This window comes from Uloborus diversus, unplaced genomic scaffold, assembly GCF_026930045.1.
Source record: "Uloborus diversus isolate 005 unplaced genomic scaffold, Udiv.v.3.1 scaffold_895, whole genome shotgun sequence".
In the NCBI taxonomy this organism is placed as follows: Eukaryota; Metazoa; Arthropoda; class Arachnida; order Araneae; family Uloboridae; genus Uloborus; species Uloborus diversus.
Window position 1 is genome coordinate 69,099 of NW_026559116.1, and position 11,977 is coordinate 81,075.

At 36.3% G+C, this 11,977-nt stretch overlaps 3 protein-coding genes across 3 annotated transcripts; all 3 read right to left on the minus strand.

Annotated features, from left to right (window-relative positions):
* Nucleotides 1-3,313: 3,313 nt before the first annotated feature.
* LOC129234001 (uncharacterized) lies at nt 3,314-4,286 on the minus strand. Its single transcript, XM_054867909.1, has 3 exons — nt 4,206-4,286; nt 3,823-4,114; nt 3,314-3,733 (listed from the first exon to the last, which is right to left on the minus strand). Exons 1-3 carry the CDS (start codon nt 4,284-4,286, stop codon nt 3,444-3,446), a joined length of 663 nt encoding a protein of 220 aa, XP_054723884.1. The 3' UTR covers nt 3,314-3,443.
* A 103-nt stretch (nt 4,287-4,389) lies between these two features.
* Nucleotides 4,390-6,516, minus strand: LOC129233999 (uncharacterized). Its single transcript, XM_054867907.1, has 4 exons — nt 6,509-6,516; nt 6,164-6,398; nt 4,721-5,017; nt 4,390-4,638 (listed from the first exon to the last, which is right to left on the minus strand). Exons 1-4 carry the CDS (start codon nt 6,514-6,516, stop codon nt 4,390-4,392), a joined length of 789 nt encoding a protein of 262 aa, XP_054723882.1.
* Nucleotides 6,517-7,264: 748 nt separating this feature from the next.
* LOC129234000 (uncharacterized) lies at nt 7,265-8,803 on the minus strand. Its single transcript, XM_054867908.1, has 4 exons — nt 8,759-8,803; nt 8,644-8,676; nt 8,288-8,377; nt 7,265-8,030 (listed from the first exon to the last, which is right to left on the minus strand). Exons 1-4 carry the CDS (start codon nt 8,801-8,803, stop codon nt 7,308-7,310), a joined length of 891 nt encoding a protein of 296 aa, XP_054723883.1. The 3' UTR covers nt 7,265-7,307.
* Nucleotides 8,804-11,977: the final 3,174 nt, after the last annotated feature.

Below are 11,977 nucleotides of genomic sequence, written 5' to 3' on the forward strand. Positions count from 1 at the left end.
CATTTAAATCTCGTTCGACACAGTAATTTAAGACTGGAACTTAAATTTAAAGTGCCTCTACCTCAAACCATTTCCTTATTGGTGTATGCCGAATTCGAAAATTTGATTGAAATCAACAAAGCTAGAAATATCTTGTACGATTTCGGTAACTAATGAATTCTTTGGATATTCGTAGAGTATTGCTTCGTCATCGCTATGCGTCGAGATACTTTGTAGGAGTTTTTCCTTGTGATAAGATTCCTTGCATTACATCGTTTCCTGCTGCAATAGTTGTTAATACTGATGAGCACACTGAACCAGGAACTCACTGGATTGCCCTGTTTATAGAAAACCCTCAAACTGTTGAATTTTTCGACTCCTATGGTTTGTCTCCTCAAGCCTATGGCCATCATATTACAAGATTTGTGAAGAAATATAAACATGTAAAATGGAATCAAGTACCTCTTCAAAGTTTGACTTCAAATGTATGTGGACAATATTGTATTTACTATCTAACCAAAAGATGTCAAGGTTTATGTATGGATATCATTGTGAAAAATTTATTTCAGAAAGTCAGTGATTTTCAATTGTATCAATATGTTAAAAAGAATTTCGGTGTAAATATGATTTTTAAGAAATAATAAAATGTTCTTTTTATTTTTAATTCTGAGTTCGTTTTACTGTCTGTATAATTTTTTGTCATCACACAATATTTTTTTCCAGCAAAGCAATAACGTATCTGGAATTTTTTTTTCTCTTTCTGTAAATAAATGTTTATTCTATTTTAATTTTTTTTATTGCAAGTATTTTTTCCAACTTTTTACATTTTTTCCCCCTTGTAGTCTTTTGTTCCCCCCTTTTTTTTCTATTAAACTTTTTTTTTTTAATTCTTTGCATTTGACTTAAGGTAAATTTAATTTTTTTCACTTTTATTTTAAAAAAACGATTATAAAAAAATTAGTAACACAATCCACACAAAGTTTTATTTTTCAACTCATATTTATTTAACACAAAACAAAAAAAGTTACAAATAATTTTTCCAGGCATATGGTTTTGCATACATTTTCTTCTGTCGATTAACAATGGGCTCTTTTACAGGTGATTTGGCATACATAGTTTTCTGTCTTTTAACAATGGGCTTGGGAACACTTTTTTTCAAATACTTGTTCTGAATAAACTCGGAAGGAAAATTTACATCGTCTAATACATTCAAAAATGCTTCATGTCCAATGGGTCTCGCTTTCCTAGAACGCAGTAAAAAAGTGACCAAATCTGTAATATTTGAATTCGGTATACTTTCACCTTGTACCAGAAGCTCATTCTTATCATTCCAGGAAACAGTTGATTGGTTGTTCTTGAGAAACTCTAGAATCTTCAGCGCGTGTTTTTTCCCTTTTTCTGGTGCTGTTTCCAGAATATCTTTCAGAATATCAGGAGGACCTCTTTCTTCCACCATTTCGGATTCCAAGGGTTTTGTAGAAGGAAATTTTACGAATTTTTGCAAAATTTGCAAGTACAACACACGTTTTTCTTCGTCACCCAGATCGCGGCGAAGTAAAATGGCATTCATATCCTTGTCCAGTGTAGATAAATGATCCGTAGCAAAGTGTTGCGTTTGATCCTCGGGTAACAACACGTATTTCTTTGCATTATCCATGAATGAGAGACGTTAAAACAGATAGTGCTGCAGGTATTAAAATACTTAGGAAACCGTCTCCTTTTTGAACGAGGATGCGTCGTTTCTTGAACAAGGGAACTTTCTGCTGCGCTAACACTCGCAGAGTCCTTTTATATGGTCTCAGTCTTTTCAAACGTTGTTTACTGAATGGGATGTTGCCGCATAATAAATTCTTACAGCATTCACATAGTGCTTTTATAACACTATTGGGAGCTTTTCTCAACAACGCAGTACGAAGTTTGCTGTTTTTTAAAAGCCGGAGCTGCTCTAAATTTTGTTGCGCAAAAGATGACATTCTGCTTTCAAATGACGTATTTGGTGGTGTGTACTGTTTATTTATAGAAAATTGGCATATGCAGCCGCTTTTGCCAAAGCGCAGTGCTTAAAATAAGAGGAGTGCACCGGACAAGAAACATAACTGCTTTCTAATTCATGAAATTTAGGGCAACCAACATCATTTAAATCCAGTACTTTTTTTCCAGACAACTTTTCAAAAAATTTGCACTTCTCCAAACCTTTGACGTATATGTCAGTAAAAGAAACAAATAACATAGTCAGAATGTGACGTAGAGCTTTGTAAGGTAACTCGCCACTTTCCCAGGACAATCCATGTAAATTTCGGATTATCCAAGAATAACTTTTTTGTTTCCTGTACGATAATTCTTCCCAGGGTCGAGGAGGTAAGAAAGACCAACGGCCATGGTAATTGTGATTCACAGAGTAAAATGCAAGCTCCTTAATAACATAGCTATGTGGGGCTAATTGAAAGCCCTCAAAATCAACTACAACAGCAGACATGTTTCCTCTTCCTGTTTCTACACCATAAATGACTAACGAGGCTCGTACGCGTAATTTATATCTCCTGGAAAAATTCCTGTGCGCATGCGTAAACGGTCATGAGTTTCGGGTCTAAAGTCTAGAAAAAGGTATCCGTACGCGGGACTTGTGGCATCACTAAATATTTCTAGAAAAGCCTTAACTTTGCCTGGAAACATTTGGCGAGCAAGATGAGTAATTTGGCTTTTATCTCTAGGATTTTTGTACAGCACTAAATAATGGGAGTTTAAGTTAATTGTTCGCATTTCCGTACTTTTATAAAAAATATTTTGAACAATGAATATGCAAGTAATACTTCTATGGTGACTTCCTTTCGTGAAAAGTTTGGTCAACCGCGAATCGTTTCCTAGTTCTGACATCAAATCATCAATCACAATAACAACGTCTCGTACAGTATTTAAATGAGAGGGTAACCCTTCTACAAATTCAATATTTTTCATCTTATTAAACAAGGGCTGATAGACTCCATAGCAGTAAATAATCTTCTGAGGTTGAGGCCTAAACATGTTTTCTTCGATTAAGCGCTTTACGAACACAGTTTTGCCAGAGCCCGTGGGGCCTGAAATCATACACGTGGAAGGATGTTTCAAGTACGGGAACTCCATTTTGAATGATTGTCTTACGCGTATACAAAGCTTTTTATACCTTTAATAAAAGAGAAAATTATACCACCTTTTATAGGAATCCATTTGTCCTGAAAAAAGAAAAGTTTGCCCAGAATGGGTCTTTTTTTTTTCTGTGTGGCCCTGAAAAGGGCCTTTGTTTTTTTCGTGGTTCTGAAAAGAACCTTTTTTTTTTATGTATGGTCTTGTAAAAAGACTTTTTGCAATGTAAGCATTCCAATTCATGTTATTTGGTGTGGCCCTGAAAAGGGCCTTTTTTTTTTTTTTTGCTCTAAAGAGAACGATTTTTTTTCTTCTGTCTTTCTTCTTAAAGATGGGAGAGAAGTTCAGTATCCGTAAGGAAGAGTAGATAGGTCAGAGGGTACAATGACTCGTTTATCATAGACCATTCGGTATAGTTTTGTCTCTTTCTTGTTAATGACTTTGCAGCGTTTAGGATCACGGGTTATCTTGGCTGGATTTGTGATGACTACTCCGTCGTCATCCATGCTCCGTACTAGGGTTTTCATGGAGTGAAAGTTCAATACTTGATAGTTTCGAAAGTTTAAGGTAAACCCCCTTACCTTACAGCACGTTTTACCTCTAGATGTTTCGTACGCGTAATTCTTTGGCCCGCCTGAAAAACAGAAGGAATAGGAAAATTAAAAAATAAGATTTAGAAAAAAAAGTATGAAAAAAAAATGAAATATCAATAATAATACTTACCAGACACAAATGTAGTAATCGTGTCCCCATTCAATTCATCGGTGAATTCTCCTAAAAAATTGCCTATTGGGGGATCATTTAAACCGTTACTTGCATATATGATAGAATCTGTGTCATGGTACAACACAGACTCCCCCAACTTATCCATTTCCTGGTAAAGTTTGAGTCGTGCCCAGGCCGTGGTGAAGGCAGCGAGAAAGATGTTGGTTGAAATGTCTTGTGAGACGAACTTCTCCGAGGTATCCCACTGCAGAGCTGCAATTTCTTCCTTCGGGAAAAATACATCCTTGATCTGAAATGTGTGAAAAAGATATACCATTTACATAGAAAAAACAAATTATGTATAACTTTCTAAAAAACATACTTCAAGCTTAAAAACTTACATTTTTCGTTGAATCTGCAAGCATTTTATTTAACTCAGGAAGCGAAGTAACATACGTCAGCTGCGTCTTATTCGTATTCATGCCCCATCTGTATATTAAAAGATATATGATTATTATTAGATAATGTATTTTCCCAAAAATGACATAGATAAAAAAATAAAAAGTAAAGTAAATAAATATTTACTTACCGTCCCCAGAAACTGTTAAGTGCCAATTTGGCAACTTGTCGACGACCAGGGTTTTTCTCAATACTGGCTGCATCTAATGATATTCCTTCCCTTTGCCTGTACTGAGAAATGTAATTCTCTTTATCTGCATCTGTTACACATTCTGCGGGCCAACCGCTGCTCTCTTGTTTTATTTTCAAAAAGAGGTCAATGTAAGACCTAAAAAGAGAATCTGACTTCTTTTTGAAATCGTACACCTCGTAGATCTACATGGAAAAAAATTAATGAGTACTTTTTTTCTAAATCAATACCAAAAGAGAAGGACATGAAAGAGAAGATAATACTTACATGTGTCACTCGGTAGCCCTTCCTGACAGCCAGTTTCACCTCTTCTGTGACCCATGTGCCAACCAAGGCTCTTTCGTCCTCAGTATGAGTGCAAGGCGATTGCTGCAACGTTTCAGCACATGTCTTACATAACGGGAACATCAACTTCCCTTGTGTCCGAAACGGTAGTACTGGAAGGTATAACTCACGGGGTGCCACAACCCTGCATTTAACTATCCCGAAGTACTGTTCTATGTCCCCAAACCCTTCGGTGATTATATCTGGATGGCCTATTGGGTACTGACAGTATTTGTTAACCTAAAAAAAGAATAAAAAGGAAATTATAGATTTTTTTTTTGATGAAAAAATTGATAAAACATTAAAAAGGATAAATAAAATATAAATTTCTCACCCATGGATATAAAGAAGTGAAATCGATATATTTGGCATCTCCTTCGTAGTATAAGCGAATTGCGTTAGTACGGCCTCCAAAAAACGAATCTCGAGGGTTCAATCGATCCTGAATGAAATGCGATGAAAGAAAAACTTGGAGTTCAGAACACTCTTTCTTCATTTTCAAGAAAGTGTGTTCCCACATTTCAACCACTTCCAGTTCAAGAGCTCTCAATTTTGCAGTTGTTTCCTCAGTTTTTGCTCTGAGAACTGCCATGCTGACTCCTGTAAACGGATGCAAAGCATCTCGATCATAACAGATCTCACATCCATGATAGAAACAACCCTATAAGTAAAAAAAAAACATATATAAAATCATTTCTTAAAGACATAGCTATTTAAAAAAAAAAGAAAAGTACTTACATGATATTGATACACAGTTTTCGTTGCTTCGCAAAAACCATCCACAGATATTCCGGCTATTTTTTTTTCTCCTTTAGCATTCAACGCGTGCTGTATTTGCTGTCCTGTGGTTTCGGACACGAAATCCAACCATCGAATGCTATCCGCACTAAAGTTGGTGCTATTGACGTATCCATTGACTGGCACCATTGCTATCGTGTTTTGACGAATATGGTTGTTTCGATAAGCTGCCATACAACACGATGCTATAGTTACATAGCTGAAAATGATAAAAAGTAAATGTCAATATATTTTGAACTCAGAAAGTATTAAAAGAATATTTGAATTGTATTGAAAAAGAAAAAACACTCACCAAAATGGATCAACTTGGGCGATTTTTAAAAATTCTTTCCTAAACATGTTACAGCACCTTCGAAGAATATCTACGTCTGACCTTTTAAAGTAAGAAAAAAAAATTAAAATCATTAAAAGTATGCAAATAAAATAAATATATGTAAAGAATACCAACTACCTGCAATATGCTAACATCTCTTCTTGAAAATCAAACTTGTCCATCTCATGTTCTTTATACCATTTCAAAAAACTATCTCTCGCTGCCGGTGACATCGAATCAGGGCAAAAATACCTTAATTCTGGAAGCGAACCCACATAGCTCTGGTTTTCTCGAGTGTTAAAAGTATGGGGGAAATAGCCCTTTTTCAACTCCTCAAGCCCGAAACATTCAGGCAACTTCGCTAGAGCCATAGGAAGGAAGTTGAAAGAGTCTATGATGCGGATGTTTAAGTTCGGGTGAGTTATTGCCATTAGCTTGGACCCGTTGGGAATGACATTTGGAGCAGTGCCTTGTTCCAGTAGCCAAGATAGAATAAAATGCCCATCAAACCTAGTAAAAAAGAAATAAATAAAATAAAAATATGTCGTACAACGTGAAAACAAAGTGTTAAGAAATATAGAGACGCATTAAACTACAACCATTATAAAAATCATACTTACCCTTTCATGTTATGCGCTATTCCTGTATATCCTTTGTGCTCAGAACTAAAGAACCACGAACAAAAGTCCGAACAGGCTGCGTAGCCCTTAAACACCTTTTCCCTTCCGTCAGCATACTGTGCTACTGCAAAGTTAACGACATGTTCACCGGATGATTGATCCGTTTCGAAATCGAAGTAGATCAACCGATCCGATGATTTCTTAGGGGGAATCGTGCGGAGATAGCATAAATGGTCAGCGGATTTCACGTAGTTTTTACATGAAGGACAACTGACCGTCCCACATTTGTGTGCCTCTCTAGCACACTCCCGCTTCCTGATAATTTTGCAACATTTGGAGCATTGATAGATCTAGAAAAAAAACTATTTTAAAACATCAATAGATTAAAGAAATTATTGTAAAGGTAAATAAAAAATGGCTTACCGTATCACAAATGGAGTATTGTTGCTTGCCTTTTTTTTCTCTATGCGCACTGTAGCACTCATCTGATTGGCACAGCCGTTCACAGTTTGAACAGCGCTTTGGTTGTTGTGGGGTACAACCTACTCTGAAACAAATACGGCAGGCATTAGTACAGATGTGCCTATCAATGTGATCATAAGGCTTCTCACAAGTTTCGCAATAAAAATTGCTTGCATAGAATCCTTTTAAACTTTTAATCACATCAAAGTGCTGGTTGTGTAACCAAAGGTTGATTCTTTGTTCCCTGTAGGGTCCTTTATAAGATACCTGAAAGTTTAAAAACACAATAAATATGCAAAAAGATAAATTTATACATATTCCCACAAAGAAAAAATAATTAAAAAAAACTAACCTTGTTCAGATTGTCTGTAGAAATCACGACAATTTGGATATCCAAATGCTTCTCAAATTTCGCTACTTCTGCGTAGGTGCATGGCCCAATAGGCACACCAGCAGCAACATGCAGCTCCCGTGCCCTATTCTGCAATGTGGATCGTCGACGATCTCTCAGAACATCAACCAGTTTCGTGTCTTTATGCAAATGAGCCAATGCAAACACAATGCTCATTGCACAGCATGTTCCTTCTTCGACCATTGGAATACTTAAAATAGACTGCTTTCGTAAGCGGTCCACCTCGTGATTGACGACTTTGCATATTCGCCCAGCTCCTACATCTCTTCGTAATGTCACTATGTCCACAAAAAAGGTCGAGTCGAGCATTATTTGGTCTTTGGACTGTAGCACTTTGAGTACTGCAGCAAGTAAAATCTCCAAAGTCAGTTCGGAGACAGGCATTAGTCTTGTTGATATAGGCCTATCCAGCCCATCTGATTGAATGCAGAAGCGGATCAAGTCCGATGGTTTCAACCCTTCCGTTGATCGTTCAATCAACAACCGGAACAGCTCCCGCACGGATTCCCTAGCTGCAGCCAAGGGATTGTTCTGGAGTTGTGTAGGCAGTTGATCTGTATTCACTCTAGCTCGAAATACCACTTGATTCGCATTGTATTTTTTATTCTCTCTTCGAGAATGCACATCCAATCGTACCGCATTTTCCAACTATAAAAAAAAATAAAAAATAAATTTATATGACATTATAACAAGAAAAAAATGAAAACAAAGTAAAGGCATAAGTTCTTACATTGTGATAGCCATTTTCTTCGTCTTCGATGAAAGCAGCACCTGAATGAGGCTGGTCGGGATTAGTCTGTAAAAAAGAAGCAATGATTAAGGAAAACAGAAAAACGGAGCTATTAAATACAAATTATAAAATGAAAAATCAGAACACATTAATATTTTTTCAAAAAATAAAATACCTCAAAACCTGAGCCCACTTGGTAATAAAGCGGCAGTTCGTGAAATATTTGCGAAGCTTCAGCAAAAGACTGAGTGCCTTCTCCAATTACCTAAAATAAAATATCATAACATTCATTAACTTCGTCAAATGTTAAAAATAATAATAATAATAAAGTTTTAATAAATATAACTTCTTACATCGTTGTCATCAACTTCGTAAAACTCTTGAGTCGGTTCTCCTATTAACTGTAAAATAGAAATAAGTTGTAAAATAAACAAACTCTACGAAGAAAGCAAATAAACTCAAATATAAATTCTAAAGCTAAAAGTATTTATAAATAAATTCATTGACAATTAGAAATTTTCAAATACTTACGTCATCGTCAGAATCCCGTAACTCTTCAGCATACTGAAAAGAGAAAATAAAAATTAATGAACTCGCCTGAATATCCTTATAGCTAGAATAAAATGAATGACACAAATCTACTTACATTGCTAGAATCTTCATCCAGTTTTCTCTTATTTCCTAAAGGCATATTGAGCATGCAACAAAAAACGGGCTACAGAGGGCAACCAAAAAAGCCAACAAACTAGCTCAAAAAAACGTCAACTGAGATAGCCAACTGCGAGAAGTGGTATTTATGTGGTCTAAACTATGACGTATACGATGCCGTCATCAGAAAGCTCACCAATCCCATTAACGGGACGACATGACGTCAACAAGAAACAATCAGCGCCCTCTAACACAGTCATATTGCACAGGGATTTAAATCCTGTTCGTTCTTGTCTAAAACAGAGCCTACGCAATAGAGCGGAACCTGATATGACACAGTATGAGTCATATCAGTTCAATCGTTCGCTCTACATGTTTATGCAAATCTGGGAGCGACTTCAAATAAGCAATGCATGTTTTAAATTTCATTGGCTTTGACTCACAGAGGGGAAAAAAATTAAAGCATTTACCAATATGTCTTTTTTTCTTTATAAATGTAATGATAATATTTTTTTTGTTTTTTTTCTTTCACAAGCATTGTTTTGATTGAAATATATTTTCTAACTTAGAGTTCTTCACGGTTTTATTTTTAAATATCTACTAAATGATTTTGTAAAAATACTGTAAGACAATAAAAACACAAATTTATTCTAAGCAATGATATTTTATTTGGAAACTAGTTGTTTAATACATATTTATAAACTTTCTTTTTTTTTTCCTTACATATTTACAAATAATTTTTATACATAAATACAAAATTTTATTCAAAATATTCAAATGCATCTGCTGGGCATAGCTTCTCCCGGGCTGATCTTAAAACTTGATTTAATTGAGCTTGTTTCAAAAAGGGTTCTGTAACATACATTGCAGGTTTCATATTCAGGAAGGGCTGTTCTTCCCATAGCTTCTCTCGAAATGATTCTGCGATATCCTCTATTTCAATTGTAAAGGCTACCGAATTAAAATCCTCAATGCGGTTCCCCCACAATTCCTCAGCTAACATTGTGGGCTGCTTGAGACCTTTTTCTTTCATGATGCTGCATATGATGAATTCCAACACGTTGAAAAGGTACTGGGTACCTAATCCGCTATCTAGAGATTCAGGTAGAGGGTTCTTGGCTATAGGTGTTTCCGCGATCGAACTGTAAACCGAAAAAAATTCCATTCCTGCAAACCGATGGTCTAGAAGAATATTGGAGATAGGATTGTATTGGCGGATCATTTCCCCCCACTGCTCTGCAGACAGTGTTAGGGATCGGGTGTTCGATTTCTCTGTTTGTGCTAAACGGGTAAACTTGAATTTCGCAAAATCGGAACTCTCGATGGTCAGCTCATGTTCAAATAATGTATGCAATTCTCTGTCTGTCTGGGGCACAGCTTTTCTTCCAAGGAGGTAGGGAATCCACCAGGGGCGCAGAGTTATGCCTTCGGTCGTAGGGTAAAACTTCTCCCCGTGTTTCTGAAACTTCCTTACATGAAGACTAACAGTTGACTTGTAAGTAGCTGCATACACGAAGACATCCTCACCCATGGGAAACAACCCTTTCGGTATGTTTTTCTCCGTAAAAGGTATCCCAGTTTCTTCATTTTTTGAAGATTTAGCTATTCTTTGCGGTTCTTCACTTTTTCGTTTCAGACTGTTAGAGTTCATCGTGAAATAAAATTGTAGATCTTAGCTCAAGCGCTGTGCGAAGGAAACTGATGTCTGGTGTGAGCTGGAGATCTTATATGCTTGCTGAAATGATCTCTGATTGGTCAAGTTTTCTGTGACGTAATTGATGACGTATGTAACCATTGCTTAAGCATGTAGCAAAATCTTTTGTTCGACATAAAACATGTTAGAACGTGTAGGAACGACACCAGACGTCATTAAACTCTTGTTTGACAGAAAAAACATTCAAGTCTTTCATAAATAACGTACACCTACCGAAGTCGCCATGGCATGGTTGGTAAAGCGTGCGCCAAATCATCTGTGGTTCCTTTATGCATTAGGGTCTCAGGTTCGAATCGCACCAGAAACATTTAATTTTTTTTTCAACCAAAATAAATAACTAAAGTAAAATGAAAATATAAAGTCATAAAAAAAAGTCACACATATTCCGATAGATGGCGCCACCATCGTTCAACCATTTTTATTTAAATTTGTTTCCATATTGTTTCCACATACATTTTTTTTTCCTTCCAAAACAACTCTTAAAAACTAGATTCGCAATTAAGCAGTTTTATCATTCATTATCACTAGATGGCGCCAACAGCAAATCTACTCAATTTAGTTCACTTTGAGTTAAGCTTTCTGTCATGGCCCTAGCCTTCGATAGATGGCGCCACTGCTGAATGTTGTCCATGTAAAGCTTTATTATCCTTCCCTACTAACTGCTTAGTCCGGTCTAGTGGTTAGCTCATCCTCGTTCGGAGCTAAAGGTCACGGGTTCAAATCCCAGGGAGAGCATTTTAGAATATTACCCTCGTAAATATTTCAGAATAATTTCAATAAAATAAATTAATTAAAAAAACAAATTAATTAAATTAAACCATTCAAGCTCAGACATGAATAAACATGATAAATGACGTAATACAAGATGGCGTCGTTCATGACGTCATAGATGACGTCATCATACCCTCGTAAAAGACGACAAGAAATCAGTGACGTCATCATACCCTCGTAGAAGACTACGAGAAATCAGTGACGTCATCCTAAAAATACCCTCGTAGAAGACTACGAGAAAAATCCAAGATGGCGGACGACCACGCCCCCTTCAGGACTGTTGAGTTGTTTTCCTCCTTCTGCCCCGCGGTTTACGGCCCTTACTACTCCCGAGGTGCTTGAACAACTACAAAACGCTGATGGTAGCGCAACAATAAGTATGAGTGGCTCTTCCATGCGTACAATTAAAAGTCGAAACAAAACGATATCGATAAAAGTTCAGAACTTAGTTTTAATAATTAAGCTTGCAGATCAGTCCAGCAAAGTAAATAAAATGAAAATGGAAGCTGCTCTTGTATTATAGATTAAAGAGATCAGGAAGAGTGGCTGTTGTCACAAATTGAGCCACAAATGATCATAGAGCATAAATTATCATTGCCTTCCTTTTTTAACTCATAAATATGTTACTGTTGTATCTACTGTACAGTGTACAGTACTATTATAGTGCATCATTTTATTATTACTACGTATTGTGCGTACCGTGATGTTTTATTTTATGTCTTTCCCTCCCAT

What these genes read in the sequence shown, in the direction of transcription:
- LOC129234001 (XM_054867909.1), bottom strand. Translation starts at nt 4,286, where the DNA reads ATGAATACGAATAAGACGCAGCTGACGTATGTTACTTCGCTTCCTGAG. An exon ending in TTGCAGATTCAACGAAAAAT is followed by an intron (nt 4,115 to 4,205) that starts GTAAGTTTTTAA and finishes CACACATTTCAG; the next exon opens with ATCAAGGATGTATTTTTCCC. An exon ending in GATTACTACATTTGTGTCTG is followed by an intron (nt 3,734 to 3,822) that starts GTAAGTATTATT and finishes TCTGTTTTTCAG; the next exon opens with GCGGGCCAAAGAATTACGCG.
- LOC129233999 (XM_054867907.1), bottom strand. An exon ending in CTCGAGAAAACCAGAGCTAT is followed by an intron (nt 5,018 to 6,163) that starts GTGGGTTCGCTT and finishes TTCTTTTTTTAG; the next exon opens with GTTAACAAATACTGTCAGTA. An exon ending in AGGGCTACCGAGTGACACAT is followed by an intron (nt 4,639 to 4,720) that starts GTAAGTATTATC and finishes TTTTCCATGTAG; the next exon opens with ATCTACGAGGTGTACGATTT.
- LOC129234000 (XM_054867908.1), bottom strand. Translation starts at nt 8,803, where the DNA reads ATGCCTTTAGGAAATAAGAGAAAACTGGATGAAGATTCTAGCAAT. An exon ending in TGGATGAAGATTCTAGCAAT is followed by an intron (nt 8,677 to 8,758) that starts GTAAGTAGATTT and finishes TTCTCTTTTCAG; the next exon opens with TATGCTGAAGAGTTACGGGA. An exon ending in TACGGGATTCTGACGATGAC is followed by an intron (nt 8,378 to 8,643) that starts GTAAGTATTTGA and finishes ATTTTATTTTAG; the next exon opens with GTAATTGGAGAAGGCACTCA.